The sequence below is a fragment of the Punica granatum genome, chromosome 6 (genome assembly GCF_007655135.1).
Source record: "Punica granatum isolate Tunisia-2019 chromosome 6, ASM765513v2, whole genome shotgun sequence".
Taxonomy (NCBI): Eukaryota; Viridiplantae; Streptophyta; class Magnoliopsida; order Myrtales; family Lythraceae; genus Punica; species Punica granatum.
Window position 1 is genome coordinate 22029819 of NC_045132.1, and position 21316 is coordinate 22051134.

General features: G+C 40.2%; 4 protein-coding genes and 2 long non-coding RNA genes across 6 annotated transcripts; 2 read left to right on the top strand and 4 right to left on the bottom strand.

Moving 5' to 3' along the window:
• Positions 1-422: 422 nt before the first annotated feature.
• On the top strand, positions 423-1539 carry LOC116211726 (thioredoxin H2-like). Its single transcript, XM_031546221.1, has 3 exons — positions 423-622; positions 950-1072; positions 1164-1539. The coding sequence occupies exons 1-3, from the start codon at positions 482-484 to the stop codon at positions 1293-1295; spliced, it is 396 nt and encodes a 131-aa protein (XP_031402081.1). The 5' UTR covers positions 423-481; the 3' UTR covers positions 1296-1539.
• A 220-nt stretch (positions 1540-1759) lies between these two features.
• Positions 1760-3909, top strand: LOC116210554. The gene is made up of 2 exons (XR_004157518.1): positions 1760-2089; positions 3527-3909. It is a non-coding gene; the product is annotated as an uncharacterized LOC116210554 (long non-coding RNA).
• Positions 3910-4008: 99 nt separating this feature from the next.
• LOC116210553 lies at positions 4009-10231 on the bottom strand. Its single transcript, XM_031544451.1, has 5 exons — positions 9829-10231; positions 9409-9714; positions 5814-6428; positions 5345-5636; positions 4009-4457 (listed from the first exon to the last, which is right to left on the bottom strand). Exons 1-5 carry the CDS (start codon positions 10138-10140, stop codon positions 4423-4425), a joined length of 1560 nt encoding a protein of 519 aa, XP_031400311.1. The 5' UTR covers positions 10141-10231; the 3' UTR covers positions 4009-4422.
• Positions 10232-11561: 1330 nt separating this feature from the next.
• LOC116210555 lies at positions 11562-12266 on the bottom strand. Its single transcript, XR_004157519.1, has 2 exons — positions 11989-12266; positions 11562-11767 (listed from the first exon to the last, which is right to left on the bottom strand). It is a non-coding gene; the product is annotated as an uncharacterized LOC116210555 (long non-coding RNA).
• A 1567-nt stretch (positions 12267-13833) lies between these two features.
• On the bottom strand, positions 13834-15053 carry LOC116210458 (glutathione S-transferase U17-like). Its single transcript, XM_031544333.1, has 2 exons — positions 14619-15053; positions 13834-14403 (listed from the first exon to the last, which is right to left on the bottom strand). The coding sequence occupies exons 1-2, from the start codon at positions 14934-14936 to the stop codon at positions 14029-14031; spliced, it is 693 nt and encodes a 230-aa protein (XP_031400193.1). The 5' UTR covers positions 14937-15053; the 3' UTR covers positions 13834-14028.
• A 3103-nt stretch (positions 15054-18156) lies between these two features.
• Positions 18157-19407, bottom strand: LOC116210457 (glutathione S-transferase U17-like). The gene is made up of 2 exons (XM_031544332.1): positions 18942-19407; positions 18157-18726 (listed from the first exon to the last, which is right to left on the bottom strand). Exons 1-2 carry the CDS (start codon positions 19257-19259, stop codon positions 18352-18354), a joined length of 693 nt encoding a protein of 230 aa, XP_031400192.1. The 5' UTR covers positions 19260-19407; the 3' UTR covers positions 18157-18351.
• Positions 19408-21316: the final 1909 nt, after the last annotated feature.

Consider the following 21316-nt stretch of genomic DNA (forward strand, 5'->3'; position numbering starts at 1 on the left):
ATACTCGAGGCCTAATCAGAACCAACGAACCATCCACAAGAAAGAAAACAAAGGAATACAAACTTTTTTCAGCGGCTCAGCTTAATTTCGATTAATGGGTCGAATTTGTTTCTCTTCTATTTTCTCATTTCGCCCCCTATTAAACTAGATTTTGTGTATACTTAAAGATCATCATCATATATGACTGGTCATATATGCGAATATGTCCTACTTTAATGAATATTCTGACTGATCGTTCAGGAGTAATAGCTAATATAACCCGTTTTGCAGCTACATAGTGCCACAAAAGTGCAAATCTGGGTCAGTGGATATGTACATATTCCAGAGAATATATAGTCGTTAAAATAAAATTCCAATTTAACTTTATCAGCCTATAAATTCTCACAAGCTTCTCAAATTCAAACCCAAGCCATTCTCTCGACTTCTATACTATACATTCATCAGTTTCTTTCTGAAAAGAGAGAGTGACAAACAAAGAAGTATGGGACGCCACCAGCAATGGCTACCACCAACACACCTTTGTCTATGCCTCTTCCCAGGGAAGACCTCTCGGGTCATCGAATTCCATTCCTCGGCTCGTTGGAAGGCACACTTCGATGCCTCCAAAGGGACCACCAAGCTGGTATATACATAACCATATATAACATTTCTCGAATATACGTTGATCTTATCGGTTCGGTTTCCTTTCTTGTTATCATATATATTGTACGCTATGTCGTCTTCTGCTGACAAGCTTATACTATAGAACAGTTTGTGATAGTTTATTTTCAAAGCTTCACAGCCGAAAGAGAATCGAATTTTATATTGGTATACGTGCATTATAGAAAGTTGTCACGACTTTGGCAGCCGCATGACCAAAAAAATTATCACTCCACGACCTTTGCTTCATTCTGTGTAGTTAATGTTTTGCTGATTCTGATATATGTCAATAATTTCCTGAGAGGTGTAGATGGTCGTGGATTTCACGGCATCGCAGTGCGGTCCCTGCAAGCTCATGGAACCCATGATTAATGACTTAGCTACCAAGTGCACCGACATCGAGTTCATCAAGATTGATGTGGACAAGCTGGAGGTACGATCATTTATCTACAATTTCTGGGAAGTGGAAACATATATGTTTTTGCTAACATCTTTGTTGATTTCTTTATGTCTTATTAAAACAGGACGTGGCGAAGACATTCGGAGTAGAAGCCATCCCCACATTTTTGCTGATAAAGAATGGGATAGTAGTTGACAAAGTCGTGGGCGCCAAGAAGGACGAGCTCCAGAAGAAGATCGAGCTTCATCGCAACTGATTTGAATCATGATCTCAACAACAATAATCTCGATCCGGTCGAACTAATAAGGGTCTTTCGGCATTTCCAGCCTCAAAGTAATGTTGTGGTTCGTGAATGTTAAATCTAGCTCGAGCATTGGCAATAAGAGATGCTACCTGTGCTATGTCAAGAAATTACATGCGATGACAGGTTGCGTTTGTAATCAATGGATTCGAGTTTGAATAATTTGTTTCAGTCGATAATAAAAGAAGTTTCTTCGAGACGTCTTGTGATTACATACGTAATTCATGTTAGTTTTCAAGTTTGCACATTAAATTTTATCCCAAGTAGATATGATTCTTGTATTGTCTGGTGAGAATTGGTATTTATTTTTTTAAACATGCGTATACTATACATGCATATGCTTACATATGTATACTATACACCATAACTTTATGTAGCAAGGGCCCCACGTGGCCCTCATTTTCCCTTGAGCCATCCTGCCACCGCCAGCCATTTCATTTCAATTGTTCCTTTCTTTTTCTTTCTTGTTCTGTTTTGCTCGGGGGAAAATGAAGAAGAAACAGAGGGAGGGAGGGAGGGAGAGAGAGAAGAGAGAGGCTGGTTCGAGAGGAAGAGAGGGAGAGAGAGTTTGAGAGCTCGAGATGGAGCTCATGGATGAGGGGGGCAGAAGAGAACGAGACTTGATGAAGACGGGTGAATAGAATAGAGCTGGGAAGTGTTGATACAGAGCTGAAACAGGGGTGCGACTGCAGAGGTGAAATTCTGCAGAAACAGATAAGTGAAGGGGTGCTTCGGGAGTCGATCGGAAGGTGAGTTGTTACCCGTTTTCTATGAAACTTCAGAGGGGTGATTCCTGGTGGTATAAGCTTCGTCTTGATACGTTTAGCTCATCAACACGCGCTCATTTGGCTGCCCATCTGACAACTTTTTTGTCGATTCCTTTTAGTGAAATTCTTTCGGTTGTCCACCAACTATCCTGGTGAAGAATTTCAGGGTTATCCAAGAATTATTTCTTGATGATTACTGGTGTTGTTTTGTTTGGAGTTCTTGATTTGTAAGTTGATTCTCCTAACCGTAGACACCCTTAATCACTGAGTTTAGGCACGGATTGAGCCATTTTCCTCTTTGTTTCAGTTCAGTTTAGGGTTCTGACTATTGATATGGAGTTTGCTACATGTTGATGTTTCGTGGTTTATGCTTTACTGTTCAGCATCTCTAGAGTCGGTTGATCTTGTTTTCACGCCGATTAGGTTCTGGATGTGGATGGAGCAAATAGATTAATAAAGTTAATGGGTTATAGAGTTAAATAAGAATTGAAATGTTCGGCTTGTCTAATTGCGGTTGGGTGTATGGACTTGGTTGATCGGGTTCATATTTTGATTTTATGCGATTGTTTAAGCGAAAGCGTGATAGGGTTCAATGTAGGATTAATTTCATGTTCTCATATTATGTATGATGATTCCAATTGACGTAATTGGTTGAGTAAAAGATAGATATATCTATAGATTTAACTCCGTTTAATATGTCTTGAATTAAAGGAAGTAGATTATATGAGATTGCTTAGGCCTTATGAGGGTTATGGAAGGATAGAGCAGTTGAGGAAGACACGGAAGGATAGAGAGAACATAGTAGGCCAAGAGTGTATCGGGGTTGGAAGTAGAAAATCATTTCAAGTCTGTAGCTTGCAATTAATTTAGGTTGTGAGCACCTTAGGTATATATTCGTTTTCTATTTCTTTGAGCTTCGCTTAATTAATTTTGTCCTTTTTCTTTTTGAAATCGGAAGTAAAGGGCTGGTTGATCCAATCGGGGTATAGGAAAGGGAAGGTGATATAGAAAGAAGGCAGGAGATTGGGCTATGGACATAATTAAGTTCTTAGCTGACTCTTATCGCTTCTAGTTTCCTTTATTTGATTGTGTTTTTGTTATGATGATTTTAGGTGTAATAAATTAGTTAACAAAAATTAATTAACTAATTATTTGAGAAAGAGCATGTAGTGAAGTAGCTCACACCTTCACATAGAAAATAAGAAGTTTCCGATTCGATTCTCGATGATAGGACTATATGTGCCCTTTTATTTAGCCTAGATAAAAGCCAGTATATAGCTGCCAAGTACACTGACATCCTGTTAATCGAGATCGACATCGACATGGAGGAACTGATGATACGATCATTTCTTGCTAATTGATTTTCCACTCGTCTGCTAACATATTTGTTAATTACTTCCTGATATCTGATTAAAACAGGATGTGGCAAGGAACTTTGGGGTGCAAATAATACTTTTGCTGATAAAGAATGGTGAAGGGGTTGACAGAGTGGTGGATGGGTGCCAAGAGGGTGGAACTCCAGAATAAGATTCAATTTAATCGCTGCTGATTGATTGTTAATCACAACGATAATCTCGATTCCAAACTAGTTGGGGTCTTTCCCCACTTCCCACCCGAATGTAGTGTTGCAGATGCAGATATAATGTTAATCTAGTTCGAGAGTCTGCATTAGGATGCTACCTGAACTTGTGTACTGTCAGGAAACCACACGCAACATATTATGTTTGTAATAAAGTTCAGAAAGGCTGTTTCGGTTTGTAACAAGAGGTTTCTTCGAAATGTCCCATGATTACGCGCAAAAATTATGTTAGCTCTTTTTTTTTTTGGGTAATTAAATTATGTTAGTTTTTGAATCGCAGCCCTCCTACGATGTGCAGTTTGCATGCATGTGTTTATACAGATCATGTAATTTTCGATTGTCTTATCAATATTGCAAACACAGAAAGGTTAAAAAGAATGAAACACAATAAAACAAAGAAAGTCGCCCAATCGACCATCTCCTCTACTCAATATGCATGAAGAAAACACAAAATTTGTACATTCACAATCAAAGGAAGAATCATTGAACTAAAAGCAAGGCAGGGCGACAGATTCACAGGCACAATATTGAGCTGCAATCCATAAGAGGCGAACACTTCCTGGGTCCTGGGTTCAGCATTTTACCAGCTGATCCTCGGTAGAACTTCAGGCATAAAGTATGAGGAGAAAGCACTATATTGGCTCCTGATTTCTTCCTGATAGCATGTATATAGAACTGCATCGAATGTACATCGGTTTAGGATCTGAATGACTCCGAGATATCATGGCGGTGCCGACTATAGAACTCCTTGCTTTTGAAAGTCTGTAACCACTGGAGCATCAGAAGGTCTCATAGTTAGACAACATAGACCAAAGAAAAGGCAGTACAGGACAGATTCCGGTAAGGACAAGGGAACAGGAAGCAATAGCAATCGAAAGAAAAAAATAAGAGCAGATTGAAGTGAAGAGAGAGCTGCAAATTCATCTGAAGTCAACTTCAATCACCTAAATCAAGTTAGATTGCAATAAACAAGTATCGGTCAAGTTGTCATCAGAGTGGTTGCGCAATCAATTCAACGGGCTTCAAGCACAGTATTGTATCTTTCAGAGTAAATAGAGCATTGGAACTTTGTTATTTGACTTTTCTCAGCTAAAGCCGAGCAGAAGATTTTTGAACTCATCCAAACAAAGTCTCCCTAGTGTTTACTCCACCGAATTGTACACTCGAGCATATGAAGTCTTTGCTAATTGACTTTGGTGAACTAAACCAAACAGAAGATCAAAAATGGATTCATAGAAGTGCCCTTAATCTCAAATACAAGGTCTCAGGCATTAAAGAAACTTCATTGAAGACATGAGCAAAAGGCAGCCTTCCTAATAATCCCCTGTTGGCAATAATCACTCCCAATTCTAGACATCATCAACATCTTATCTTCTCCATCTTAACTCAGCTCTCCTCCAACCATACAGTTCCCCTATACCTCGAAATATCAAATATCCAGAAGCTAGTCGACATTCAACTGAAGACTAAGCCAAACACATACTATCATCTTCTCTAAAACAACACAATATAAGATCCCATCTAGCACGGAGCTCATGTCACTTTCGAAACGAACTTATTAGTCAAGTAATCAAGCGAGCCCATATATTAATACAAATTGGATGAAAAGCCAGAATCAAGCAGAAGTTCGATAGATTAAGATTTTGAACAATCCTCACCTATCGAGGATGATGGGACCACAACAACGTGCATAGTAGCATTGTTTGGTGGGAGCTGAAGCCGGAGGGGGAAGAGCTTCCCATTGAGTGGGCTGCGAGAGCACACGATGATCTCCTCCATCCCTGTGTCTTCCCCCAACTTATGAGTCAATTCCTCCAAGTTGTTGCCTTTGAAGCTAAAGGAATACCCTTCCATGTCTTCTCCTTCCACATTCCCATTTTCATCCGCGAGGTGATAGTATATCATTCTCCCATCGGATTTCGGAGGTGAACCCACATGAGAATCGATCGACTGCAAATAATCGAAAGACACGAATTCAGTCTCGTTGCGAAAGTAATCCTCTTTGATCAGAATGGAAAGATGAAAACTTTTTTCTTAAAGAACAGCAAAATTCTCAGAAGAGTTGCAAAATTTCACGAAATTACCACTGAAGATTGCAGCAGAAGCCAGTACTAAGAGGGGCCTTACCTCCTCCCGGGAAAAGTTGCCGGAGTTGGCGGATGCAAACGAAGGGGAAGTGTCAGAACCCATGGAGTCGATGTGGGAGAGGGGCTCGACGGGGCGCTTGTCGGTAGGGGACTGGAGGAGGATCTCGATGACGTCGATGTCCCAGAGGACCCAGTCCTGGGTGGCGGTCCGGTGGGGGACGTCGTGGGTGACGGAGTTGCGCCAGGGGGGGAGGCCGCCGTTAGCCCGGAGGAAGTTGCCGTAGCGGGTGCGGAGCTTGACGTGGGTGCCTTCCCGGACGGGCTCCCACTCGACGGAGGAGTCGAGGCGGCGGGGAAGGGTCTGGAGGACCTTGCGACCGGTCACGCCGAGGAGGAAGGGCTGGTTGGAGGCGGTGAGATACTTGCCGTAGCAGCTCTTGAGGCGGATGATGGAGTCGGAGTTGAGGACGAACTCGACGGTCCAACGGGCGGCCTTGGAGGAGCCGTTCCGCTCCTGGGTCACCGACTCCTCGTCCTCCTCCGCCACCAGGTACTTGTCGTGCCGGTTCCTCAGCCTCACCGCCCTGGCGTTCTGGAAGAACTCCATCCCCGTCCTGTACTTGTTGCTGCTGATCTGCGGCAGCTGCTTCTGCTGCTGCTATCACAATCAGAAGAAGAAGAACAAGGAGATGCTCAAGATCTAGATAACGGGATCCAATCTGAATCTTGTTCAACGTGAAGAAGATGAAGACGAAGACGGAAATGGATCTTTGTTCTTAAATACTCCGTGGGAAGGGAAGTGGAGAGAAGATTGGGTGAATATTCAAATGGAATAAAGGCAAGATGAATTGGGTGCCAGCGAGCAGGGCAGCGCCGAAGATGCCAGTGACAGCGGCCACCCAGTCAAAGGGTCATCATCGCCGGAGAGGCGGTACGAGGGAAGGAGATGAGAAGTAACGCCCGAGACGACACGGGGAGCGCGTGCCTACTACGCTGATGTTGCGTACGTGGCGCCGCTATCCCCATCTCAGACATAGACGTCGTCCGCTCCATGCACCCGGGTGTATAAAACACCCACATCAGTATCGGTATAACAAGTTCAAAGGAACAAAATTCTCGACCAGTTTATTGTTTCGGATTTCTCTTTGTTTAGTAGTAAGTAATGTTACTAATTCGATTTGAAGGAGTCTCTCTCGATCCACCGACCATTGTGTGCGTATAAGAAGTACAAAAAATGCCTTGTTTGGAATTTAACATGAAGTATCTAATAATTACTAAACCATAATAGAGAGGTGTGCATACGAATGAGTCTATGCAAATACGTCTAATGGGGCAAGGAATATATGCTCAATTCTTTTTAAATGGAAAGAAAGTATATCCTACGTGTGGGCCGAGGTTCCGTGGGGGTGTGGAACATTTCTCCTAAAGGGTGTTCCTTGCGGAGGCTTACCGTAAGGTCTCCTTTATAACAAATGTGTGGTAGCAACATCCGTTTAATTATCTATCTAATGCAATAACCGGATAGCAATCTCCACAAAGGAAACCCGACTCGATCTCCCGCGTTCTTCGAGCATGCAAGAGGGCTATTCGCATCTTCTTGTACAAAAGTTTTATGTGTTCGTTACTTTGGATTGAGACAGATGGGGCCTAATGGACTGGTCTTTACGCGGGACGCTCTATCCGTTCACATTAACCAATTTTTGGTCTTTTGAGATGTCGTGAGTTTAAGCCCAAGGGAAACTAAGATTGCTGAAAACAGAAGCAATGATAACGGGCTCACATAAAGACACCGTCTCTATTTTTTTTTTTTTTTTTTTGGAAAAAGACATCGTCTCTATTATTGTTGTTTTAACTATTATGTGACATTTTTGGCCCAAAAAATCCAGTTTATGCTTATTTCACTTCACCATTCATTTTTTATTGTCATTTTATTTATATAGCTAGAAAATAATGAATATATTCTTCGATCATTGGGCATATTCAAAAATAATTACTTTGTTCATTTTTTGACTTTTTGTGTAAACAAAAGAAAAAAAAAGCATTATTTTGTCGAGAGAAATATCTAGACGACTTATCTTAGTAAAACCTTTTCATTCATTTGCAAGTAATGAAGAGAAAGCTCTAGCCCAAGGAAAGTAATAATCTATTCGTAACATTTTCCTCATTTTCTTTATATATATATATATGTATATTGGCGTAACTAGCAAAAAAGAAAAAAAAAACTTTTTTTTTTATCTCCACAAGAAAACAAACGAAAAGGGCAAAGGTGCCTTTCCATTCCATTCCATACAGTTTATGACATAGCTCGTGAAATTTGACAAAGACGTATTACTAAGATGTCAATAATTAACGGAAGCATGAATCACTTACATTGATTGACCAAATCAGATAAGGAAGTGTGAACATCTTGAATAAAGTGGTTCCCCTTTTTCCCCAATTTTTCCTCTGATTTATTTGTCGATCGATTTGTCAATTATTTGCATAAATAAATTAAGCTAGTAGGTCTTCCTAGTGCCCTTTTTAAGTAGTGCAGAAGGGTAGTTAAACGTTGCTTCCAAGAACCAATTTGCTTTTCTTTTCTAGACATTTTGGTTCGAGGAACCACTTTGGATATTTCATCTCAACCACTTCTCCATTAGTCCATCTAACACTATTAATTAGTGCTACATACATTAATACACAATGTATGTAAGTACATAAGTATCGGGTTAGCTCTAAGCTTATAGCTTGGAATCATTTTGAGACGATGATAAGTGGAATCATTGGATGTGATATATGTGCAATAATCTATTAATAAGTGGACCATTTGCAAACTTTTAATCGTGCTCTCTTTTACCATGTCATGTAATTAAGTACGAGTTAGTTACTTCTGCAATTACCTTGCTTTAATATTAAAATGTCTGATGCGCAATTCTTTACTATGATATTATGAGAAATCTTTTATGGCTTGTTTGGTTTGTAAATGTGATTTTAAAATCACAATTTTAACCTAATTCTACTGACAACAAAACAAAATAATTCATACAAAGTCAAAGAGTGGCTCTCATTTATACCACTTTTTTCACAACAAAACAAAACAACACATACAAAGTCAAAGGGTGAACTCCATTTATACCATTCTTTTTCAAAATCAAAATCTGATTTTAAAATCCTATTTTGAAACCAAACGCAACATAGCACATTTTGGAATAGTATTTGGCATTAACCCCTGTCAACAATGAGCGTCAACTCTGTTTGCAGCGGATCCTGGATCTAATCTTAATAATCAAGTTACTCCGCGTAATCAATATTTAACTATAGGCTTATGATACAATTATTATTTTTTAAATGAAACGAGTAAGAAATTCACATAATTATATTCATGTTGCGATATTACTGTGATTTTGAGCTTTATTCTTTCACCTACCAATAAACTTGAATCTTAATTTACCTAATTGTAGCTCTTAATGATTAATTAACACCCCCCCCCCCCCCAGCTGTCCATATGGTTTTCTTTTCGATGTTTCATGATTTCATCCTAAATAGGCAAATGAATCATCGCAACAGACAATCAGAAAAGCACATAAACTTAGTCCTACCAGCCATAGAATTAATTTATGCCATCTTAACTTAATCACAGCACTGATCATACATACCTTTCTTAAATACCACTTCGAACTAGACTTCCTTGGAGTCAGAGCGGCCATGGGAGACCAAGTAATTACTTCATCACCCGCACCCACAAGGACATCATCCGGATTGACCGACGAGAAGCTCGACATGTACGATAGGCTGTCCTCCGATGACTGATCGAACTCTGAGTCACTCACTGCCTCCACGTCCCACAGGATCCAGTTATGGGTGACCCCGCTATGCGGTTCGTCGTGCGTGACCGAGTTCCGCCAGGGCGGCGTCCCACCATTTGCCCTCAGATACTTCCCGCACCAACTCCTCAACTTCACCTGAAGAGGAGAAGCAATCGTATATATACATCCGGTCTTGCTTTGCATTGGTGTTACAGTCGACCCGACAGACAGAGTCAATCAAAAGGAACTTTAGTATGCGGTCTCTCGTACCTGAAACCCGTCCCTGATGGGCTCCCACTGCAAGTTCCAGTCACCAGATGGCTTCTCAGGCATGGTATGCATCACCTTCTTTCCGGTCATCCCTAGTAGGAACGGTGCATCGGAGGCAGTCAAGTATCCCCCGTGGCAGCTCCTCAGGAGGATCGACCCGTTCTTCCCTTCGATTGTCTCCACGAACCATCTAGCCTTGCTGGAGCTCGCGTTCCGGCTCTGCCTCACGGTCTCCCGGTCGTCATCTGCGACCAGGTACTTGTCGAGGTGGCTCCGGAGCTTGACAACCTTGGTCTTCTGGAACAGCTCCATGGAATTTATGAAACTGAACGATCGAGAAGTTTATGAACTGTATTGTTTCTATATAAATAAAATTGAGGGGGAGGGAAAAGGTTGATTGTGTTGGGTCTTTGTTGGTGGCATTAGCCAGCCCTACGGCTTTTATTAATTAAGAAAAATGTTTTCTTAATTGACAAGGACGATGAAGCAAAAACTACATGGACTATGGCAATACGACACGAACTAATCGCCGTTTGAAGAGTTCTGATGGGTCAGTCAAGACCGTATATTGACTTGCATGGAAACTTCGTGGTTGCTCACGCGCGGAAAAGGGTGTAATCAATACATAATAATTTGCTAAATAGATTATTATTATTATAGTACAAAAATAATTAAATATTTGTGATATAAAACGTAGCATGGATGGATGTCCTTTTAACGTGTAAAATTGAAAGTTTTATTTAGGGATTGTTGACTCATAATCTGTCCCGGAAGGGAAGATGTGATGTTGCATCCAGTAATTTTTGTACTGATCGCATGAAGATTAGAAACGAACATGGAATTAATAAAATCAAATAAAAACGGGATTAGTGAATATTGATGATGATGAGTATAAATATATAAATAAATAAATGTAAAATATATGAAAATGCAGTCACTTTCTCTAGAAGCTGAGGTTGGACTTTCGGATTACTAGGGGAATAGGAATAGGAGGCGTGGTTGTTTTCAAACGGTTTATGGTCGGCATTTTGCATAGTTCCTCTGTTTTCTTATTTTTATTTGACTCTCCCGTTGACAAAAAATAGGAAATATTAATTAGGACAAACTAAGCTAATTCTCGTATATCATGCCACAATTTTCATTTTTCCTTTTTTTTTTGCGGAATAATATATAAATTGACGTCAAAGTAATTCTTATAGAAAAATGCCTTTGTTTTCCGAAACAAATGGTCTATATGTAGATTGTTATATAAGTTTAGAGTCTGGACTGGGACGCATCCGTATGACAAGGGAAAGGGAAAAGAAAATGAGAGTATACGATGAAGTAAATATCGCAAAATATCGAGACTCGGAAAATTAAGAAATGCATTGTTGGTAACTTTGAAGACTTCCCTCAGCGCGGGAAATTCGGGGATTTGATTGCTGTAAGTACTGCTCATCTATCAGGATACTTTGTTGTTTATGCTGTCCTGTAGTTTGTGAACTTCAGTTTCAAAAATTGATGATGCTTTTCTTTTTTGTGAAACTGTTGTAATATCCTCCTTTTAATGTTTCTACGCAAACCTTCTTGATTAAAAAGCATTGTCTTAAAGTACTATGAAATGAAGAATGGCACTGAAGTTACAAGTGGTGCCATGGTTCTTGGTTGTTGTTTTTGCCTCCTTGCCTGCTGTTCAACATGAATTTGTTGTCTCAATGTTAATTTTTGAAACTGAACAATAGGGTACACATCAGTGTTAATTTCTGCCTACCTCTGGTTTGCTCATTAATTTTCTTAAATGCAGGAAAATGGATAGACTCGCTCAAACTCGTTGCACAGATATGATAACCGAGCTAGAAATGCTCTTTCGGGAGATGGATCAGCGTCAGAAAAGTAAGAACGCCGCTTTAAGAGCTGTCCGAGCCCACAGGATCGATGGCAGTCCGCTAATGGGTTCACCCTGCGAAGCAGAACGCTTGCTTGAGAATTTGAGGCAAGCTGAAGCTGGCTATGATGTTGGATTAAGCGAGTGGAAGCGTTAAAGACCGATAAGACAAAATTTTCAACGATTAAACATGCAAGGAGCGATCCCAGAATCCTATCCCGGGCTTGTGATATCACCCTCCATCGACTTAGATAACGCGAGCTAACATCTATGAGGAAAGTTTCTTCTCGAGTTACCTCTTGAAGTAAAAGTCCCTCAGACGTTGGTGTAGGAGCTGTCCAAGTATCCGGCCTCTAGCTTCTCCACACGAACACGATCCTCGCCAAGTGATGCCCCTTCTGCGGTCTGAACCCATCCACATGAGCTGCCCACATGATAGGATGATGCTCTCGAATGGAAGACAGGACGTTGGAGTTGTCTCGGGCTTTTCGGAAAACCGAACGTAGCTGATTTTGGCCTCCGATCAGCGGCACCAGTGCAGCCACTGTGGCTGCTCTTTTTGTCCAGCCGTGAGCTTCCAAAGCTCACTCTTTTGTCCCCTTTTTTTGATAGATTTTCACCATAAACCTTGATATCCGGAAGTCTAATTGGACCCCGACTAATTCAATCAAACTAGGTCGATAAGGGGTAAAACTCTCCCAACGTGAATTTTTTGCATTAACAATGACTCGAACCTGAGACCTTACTTAAACGGAACAAATATCGAACCGCTTAAATCAATCCACACCGGTTGTTTTTGTCTTTTCTAGAGTCTTGAATAATTACAAAACTTAATGGATAAATGAGACCATATATATCTATATATAGCTTCATCATTAACCCATCAAGAACCATGTTCTGCAATATTAATTAATTCATAACTAATTAATTGCAATACCATCCTTGTATACATTCAAGAGGGTGTCTTAGATAATGACAAGAATTAAGGATTAATAATAGCCACACATATCAAAATATGTATACTTGCATTACTTATCCTTAAGGACCAATATTTGCAACTTTAATCTATTCACATTCACAATAAATTAATTGCAAACTCATCCTTGTGAATTTCCAAGACCTCGTTTTAGTCCAAAAGAGAATTACAGAATTGCTCTCGAGACAAGTTTCCATATATATACTTTCTATTATGGTAACTTTTCAAATAAGGAAACTAATATATCTCATATAATAATTCCTTATGAGGATCCACTTCTTAGTTGGATTTGTCTTCGAGACGTGCTAACAACTCTGCAATCTATATTGCAAATCGAATCCAATAATTGTTTCCTAATTAATTGCCTTAATTTGAATCAAGTCATCGTGGCTTATACGTGTTCTTTTGTATGTGACTAACTAGGTTCATCATTAATTAGCAATGAGAATATAACGTTAACTTCATGAAACAGAATCCTTTCTTAATTTACCCAAAATATATACTTGGATTAGGACTTCTTGAATTGTGAATTGCTCAGAATCAGAATCCATGAGCAACGCCAGTCCGAAAAACGATTTGAAATTAAGTCTAATGTCTGCAAAAATGTTTCTCAAATCGCAAGCGGCATTTCGGGGATTGGAGATAGCATCAACTACTAGCAGAGCAGAGCAGAGCATCACTCTCAATCCAAATCTCTGACTCACCGTTCCCAAGAGCATTATATCACTCTCATTTTCCTCTATGGGTAGGTTGGATTGGCCAAAGCATTATAAACATTACAACTTTGGATTATGATGAACAGTTCTCACAAATCCTAAACCGATTTTCAAAGGGCGAGAAATCAAGCTAGAGCAGACGCCTCAACAAAGGAGGATATTATATCAGGTAGGTTTTCGTCTTCCCAGCTTTCGGATTATCGAATTGCATATTAATTACTTTCCTAATCAAATGGGATCATCAACTTCTGTTGTTACGTCGCTAAGTCAATGTGACATCTTGATCACGAGCGACTTGGCCTGTGTGAGGACATCGTTCATCCCGATTCGTTACATATGCCCACCTCATTGCATCCCGATTCAGGACTTTCATGAATTTGAGAGGCACTTCAGGGACATTGTGAATCCATGGCAGTGCGATATTTTCCGGCAAGGCAGGCGTGCCACAGTGGGAATAATGATCGCACACAGTTTATCTCTTATTAGGTCCCGTAAGAATCCTTTCATTTTATGCACTGATGGATGTCATCAGGTTTCGGTCATGTAAAGAGTGGCTCACAATCTCAATGACTCGAGATTAATAAGACGTACTGATTCCTAAACAGATCCTTGGGGATTACATTATTAATTCCATTTTAATTCCCCTACTGGGAGGGAGGATTCTTGAATTTGGCAAAGAGCACCTTGGCGAACTCCGCGAGCTTGTCTGTCTCGGGCATCACGTCCTTGACAGCGGGGTCAGCACAGAACCTCTCAGCCCACTGGGCCAGCTGTGGAGTCTTGGACCTGCTGATGAGCTCGACTCCATTCATCTTCTCCGTGACCCTAAGCCAGCCCAAGAAGCAGCCGAATGCAATGTCGAGGTAACCAACTCGGTCCCCTCCAAAGAAGGTTTTCCCTTTGCTGCACTTTGTGAATGCGTCCTCTAACACGGCCAAGATTTCGCTGACTTGCTCGATAGCAGCCTTCTTTGCCCCGTCGTCCTGGGCCTTCGCTATCCCGATCAAGGAAGGAAACCACTGTATATGCACAAGTATCATTGAGTATTATAAGGTCAGGTTCTATCAAAAGTGAGACTGTGAGAGCAACAACGTGCCGTGCAGAAGTAGACAGCTGCAATAAATAAGACTTGGTAGTATTTGATGGATTTTAAGTAACATAATCCTGGATTTTCAGTTACGGATCAATCATGGACCGAGAGGCTCGAGCTACGCCAATTTTCGATATTGAGTACCTTGTCATCAATGTAGGCTGCCCAGAAGCGGGCGGTGGCGCGATCATACAGATCGGAAGGCAGCATTCCAGGGCCTGAGGACCAGACCTCGTCGATGTACTGAACAATGATCAGAGATTCACAGACAAGCTTGTCCCCGTGGATCAGGACCGGAATCTTCTTATGGACGGGATTGGACTGGAGGAGGAGCTGGCTCTTGGTCCCCAGAGTCTCCTCGAGAAACTCGTATCCCACAGACTTGAGGTTGAGCGCGATTTGAGCCCTCATAACGAATGGGCTTGGCCATGCGCCCAGCAGCTTCACGGCGTCCCCTGCCATTTCGGCTAGCCTGAACACCTAACACCCGGAACAAGAAAATGAGTCCCAAGAGATTTATCCGAAGACTAAAGAGAGATTTAGAATTAGGTGTTCCTTTTGATGCTTAGGAATCGGAGGGGTTTTAATAGGAGATGGGATGAGGATTGCATTAAATTGACATGTTGGAAAGAGTGAGATGTGATGTATTAGGAATGTGGACGATAAAGGCTAATCCCTGTCTAATTTTACGGCCATTAGATTCAGATCTGCCCGAGAGTCAATTCAAAGACTCCGTCCACATTGGCAGTTCTTCTGGGCATCAATTAATTATTTCAATAGAGAGAGAGAGAGAGAAAGGGAGTGTCCCCTGCACCTTAATGTCTTTCTGTTCCTCTGTCCCGATAAAAGTTTAGATAATTCTACCTCAAATAATATTACGAGAAAGAATCAATAAAAAATTTTTAATAAAAAATAATTATGATAATTATTCGAACGATTAGCATTAAATTCTTAATTTCATACGATTTAACTAGTACTTTCTCACGTCATATGTAAGATAAAATCACCCCATAACTTCTTTCTATCCTTAGGCAGATGGCCTCCCTTGCCATCAAAAAGTTTGTGAACGGAGAAAGTTGCACAATTCATGCATATATCACAGTCTCACTTAAGTAACTCAAATTTTTCGTTATTAGTACTTAGAAGAAGGATTTAGGTTATATCATGGCGTCGCAGAGACCCGCGTAATTTCTGTAATGCGGCTAGGAAGCAGCATTACTTTTAGCAATTAATCAGCAGTCACCATAGGGTCGGTGAGAACGTGTGGTCCGTAATCTAAACACGAACGCTATTCAACTCTGTGGTCCATAATCCTTCCCATTCAAAGAGTTGTAAACCGGGCGTGGCTCGGGGGACTCGAACCGTCCGTGAGCCCCCCGAGCTAGATCGGACTCGGTGAGGCCAGATCTAGTTCCTTCGGCTCGAGTTTAGTCATCGGGGCCCTGGATGGTTTCTCGGAGGAGGAAGTTCGGCGACGGCAGCCAGCTGAGGAGGACAAGTGGCAGGAACGGAAGGGCGGTAGAGGCTGATGCGTTTCGAAAATTTGATGGATGATTGAGGGTAATTTAATAAATTATTTCCTATTACGTATCCATATTACCTACCATGTACATGGAGGTGATGCATCCGTAATTGCGATTACGATTATGGACGCAAACAAAGTAATCGATATTATGTGCGTAATAAATACATAATGTAATTTCTATTACGGTGAATCAAACGCGCCATTAAAGTTTTGTTTAGGGATCGTTGATTCATAATCTGTCCAGGAAAGGAAGATGTGATGTTGCATCCAGTAATTTTTGTACCAATCGCAAGTAGATTAGACTACGAATATAAATATAAATATTAATGATGAAAAATATAAATAAATGTAAAATACGTGAAAATGCAGGCTCTTCCTCTAGAAGCTGAGGTTGGACTTTTGGATGACTCCGAGGATAGGAATTGTGATAGCGTTCAAATGGGGAACGCCTACGGCCGGCCTTTTGCATCGTGCCACTGTTTTTCTTATTTTTATTTCTCTTTCTCGTTGACAAAAAATAGGAAGTATTAATTAGGGTAAATTACAAAAAAAAACTCAAATTTTATAAAATGTCTCAATTTTGTCCAAAATTTTATTTTGTAACAAAAAAAACTATAAGTTTTCTAAAATGTCTCAAAAATGACCTCCATTATAACTTCCGTCAATTTTTGCTGCTGATGGTGGGTCCCTTTAACAGTCCACGTAGGCTAGTGGGTCCCTTTAACAGTCCACGTAAGTCACACGTAGGCAAAAATTGACGGAAGTTATAACGGATGTCATTTTTGAGACATTTTAGAAAACTTATGGTTTTTTTTGTTACAAAACAAAATTTATGACAAAACTGAGACATTTTACAAAACTTGAGTTTTTTTTGTAATTTGCCCTATTAATTACGACAAACTAACCTAATTCTCGTATATCATGCCACAATTTTTAGTTTTTAAAATTTTTTGTGTAATAATATATAAATCGATGTCAAAGTAATTCTTATAGAAAAATGCCTTTATTTTCCGAAACAAATGGTCTATCTATAGGAGTGTGCATGGATATCGAGTATATCTGACACTGGTTAAAACTTACCCATTAAGGTAAGGTCCAGGTAATTTCAATTGAAAATGAAATAAGGTCCGGGTAATGATTTAAAGAACCGGTAAAAATAAATTTCGATTCCGATTCCAACATATAGGGTACCCACGAAACCGATACCCAGGACCTATATATTTTTTTTTAAAAAAATTATTTTATATTTACATAATTCTCTATATGCGATGTAGTAGTTACAGAATCCTAAGTAGAGCTTATTTGCAATACCATCCTTGTATACATTCAAGAGGGTGTCTTAGATAATGACAAGAATTAAGGATTAATAATAGCCACACATATCAAAATATGTATACTTGCATTACTTATCCTTAAGGACCAATATTTGCAACTTTAATCGATTCACATTCACAATAAATTAATTGCAAACTCATTCTTGTGAATTTTCAAGACCTCGTTTTAGTCCAAAAGAGAATTACAGAATTGCTCTCGAAATAAGTTTCCATATATAGATTTTATATTATGGTAACTTTTCAAATAAGGGAACTAATATATTCCAATAGCTTGCGGCATTTCGGGGATTGGAGATAGCATCAAGTACTAGCAGAGCAGAGCATCGCTCTCAATCCAAATCTCTGACTCACCGTTCCCAAGAGCATTACATCACTCTTATTTTCCTCTATGGGTAGGTTGGATTGGCCAAAGCATTATTAACATTACAACTTTGGATTATGATGAACAGTTCTCACAAATCCTAAACCGATTTTCAAAGGGCGAGAAATCAAGCTAGAGCAGACGCCTCAACAAGGGAGGATATTATATCAGGTAGGTTTTCGTCTTCCCAGCTTTCGGATTATCGAATTGCATATTAATTACTTTCCTAATCAAATGGGATCATGAACTTCGGTTGTTACGACGACAAACCGTCGCTAAGTCAATGTGACATCTTGATCACGAGCGACTTGACCTGTGTGAGGACATCGTTCATCCTGATTCGTTACATATGCCCACCTCGTTGCATCCCGATTCAGGACTTTCATGAATTTGAGAGGCACTTCAGGGACATTGTGAATCCATGGCAGTGCGACATTTTCAGGCATTGCAGGCGTGCCACAGTGGGAATAATGATCGCACACAGTTTATCTCTTATTAGGTCCCGTAAGAATCCTTTCGTTTTATGCACTGATGGATGTCATCAGGTTTCGGTCATGTAAAGAGTGGCTCACAATCTCAATGACTCGAGATTAATAAGACGTACTCATTCCTAAACAGATCCTTGGGGATTACATTATTAATTCCATTTTAATTCCCCTACTGGGAGGGAGGATTCTTGAATTTGGCAAAGAGCACCTTGGCGAACTCCGCGAGCTTGTCTGTCTCGGGCATCACGTCCTTGACAGCGGGGTCAGCACAGAACCTCTCAGCCCACTGGGCCAGCTGTGGAGTCTTGGACCTGCTGATGAGCTCGACTCCATTCATCTTCTCCGTGACCCTAAGCCAGCCCAAGAAGCAGCCGAATGCAATGTCGAGGTAACCAACTCGATCCCCTCCAAAGAAGGTTTTCCCTTTGCTGCACTTTCTGAAAGCGTCCTCTAACAGGGCCAAGCCTTCACTGACTTGCTCGATAGCGGCCTTCTTCGCCCCGTCGTCCTGGGCCTTCGCTATCCCGGTCAAGGAAGGAAACCACTGTATATGCACAAGTATCATTGAGTATTGTTAGGTCAGGTTCTATCAAAAGTGAGACTGTGAGAGCAACAACGTGCTGTGCAGTAGTAAACAGCTGCAATAAATTAGATTTGGTAGTATCTGATGGATTTTACGTAACATAATCCTGGATTTTCAGTTACAGATCAATCATGGACCGAGAGGCTCGAGCTACGCCAATTTTCGATATTGAGTACCTTGTCATCAATGTAGGCTGCCCAGAAGCGGGCGGTGGCGAGATCATACGGATCGGAAGGCAGGATTCCAGGGCCTGAGGACCAGACCTCGTCGATGTACTGAACAATGATCAGAGATTCACAGACAGGCTTGTCCCCGTGGATCAGGACCGGAATCTTCTTATGGACGGGATTAGACTGGAGGAGGAGCTGGCTCTTATTCCCCAGATTCTCCTCGACAAACTCATACCCCACAGACTTGAGGTTGAGCGCGATTCGAGCCCTCATCACGACCGGGCTTGGCCATGCGCCCAGCAGCTTCACTGCGTCCCCTGCCATTTCGGCTAGACTGAACACTTAACACCCGGAACAAGAAAATGAGTCCCGAGAGATTTAGAATTAGGTTTTCCTTTTGATGCTTCTGAATCGGAGGGGTTTTAATAGGAGATGGGATGAGGATTGCATTAAATTGAAATGTTGGAAAGAGTGAGATGAGATGTATTAGGAATGTGGACGATAAAAGCTGTCTAAATTTATGGCCATTAGATTCAGATCTGCCCGAGAGTAAATTCAAAGACTCGGTCCACATTGTCAGTTTCTTCTTGGCGTCAATAAAGAGTAAATTAATGATTTGGTTCTTCAAAGATATACCTTACATCAAATCTAACTTTAAAATTTTTTCATATCAAATTAAATTTTAAGAGGTTAAATATACATCAAATCCGACCTTAAATTTTTTTTTATATTAAATTAAATCTTGAGAGATTAAGTGTATATAAAATTGAACTTTGAGATATTAGTATATATCAAATCCGACCTCAAAAATATTTTTACATCAAATTAAATCTTGAGATATTTAGTGTACATCATATTGAACTTTGAGAGATTAAGTGTATATCAAATCCGACCTCAAGAAATTTTTTACATCAAATTGAACATTGAGAGATTAAGTGTATATCAAATCCGTCCTTCTATTAGAATGCCATCAAAAAATGGACAGAAAAAACTGATCTGACATTCAACAACTGATGTGACATTGTTTGATTGTTTTCTTTCATCGTATTGCTCATTCCTATTACTTTATGATATTATATATTTATTTTATTTCAATTTTAATCATTCTATCCCTTATTACTCATGTTACCCCTGTGCAATCATATTTTCCATCAAAACTAAACTAAAGGTTAAAAGCACTGCGAACCAAAATAACAGTTTGATTGAGCTTCCTAAACCTAGTTTTCAAATGTATTTACAAACCAACTATTAAGCATAAAGATTTGCAAAAGCAAAATTAAATAGGAAAATATTTGCTATTTTCTCATTAAAATCAAAGCTGGACACCAAAGAAAAAAAATCATAGTAACAATTGAGGCGAGACTCAATTAAATTATTTGCATTTAAAGGAATAGAAAAATCGTCTTTCACTTACATCTCCTGGGGAAATAACAGCGCCGTTAATGAATCAACATGGAATTCCTCGTCACTGAAATAATAGAAAAAACTACTAGATAAACTGATATTATTGTTCCAAATTGAGACAAAGCCCCAAATATTGTTACCTACCCACCCACCAGAAAAGAAGTCCCACACATCAAGAGAGAAGGAGAAGGGAAAAAGGAAAAAAAAGAGTTGGCAGAGCACTGGCATATTTTTATACATAATAGATTGATGTATGGCATTATGACGGAATATCGGATTTAATGTACACTTAATCTTTCAATATTCAATTTGAAAATTCTTTGAGGTCGGATTTGATGTATACTTAATCTCTCAATACTCAATTTAATGTGAAAAATTTTTTGAGGTCAAATTTAATATAACATGCACCTTTCAAGAATCAAATCATTAATTTACTCCATCAATTAAATATGTCAATAGAGAGGGAGAGTGAAAGGGCCTCCTTGCAATCGAAAAAGTTTGTGAACAGAGAAAGTTGCACAATTTATGCATATATCACAGTCTCATTGAGGCTAACTCAAATTTTTCGTTATTAGTATTTGGAAGAAGGATTTAGGTTATATCATGGAGTCATAGAGAACCGCGTAATTTATGTAATTCAGCTAGGAAGCAGCATTACTTTTAGCATTTAATCAGCAGTCACCAGTGGGTTGGTGAGAATGTGTGGTCCAAATCGAAACACGAAGGCTATTCCACTCTCTGGTCCATAATCCTTCCCATTCAAAGAGTTGTAAATCAGGACTCGAACCGTCCGGGAGCCCCCCAAGCTAGATCAGACTCGGCGAGGCCAGATCTGGTTCCGTTGGCTCGAATTTAGTCGTCAGGGCCCAGGATGGTTTCGCCGGAGGAAGAAGTTCGGCGGCTGCAGCAGGCAGAGGAGGAGAGGCGGCAGCGACGGAGGGGCAGTAGTGCGTTTCGAAAATTTGATGGATGATTGG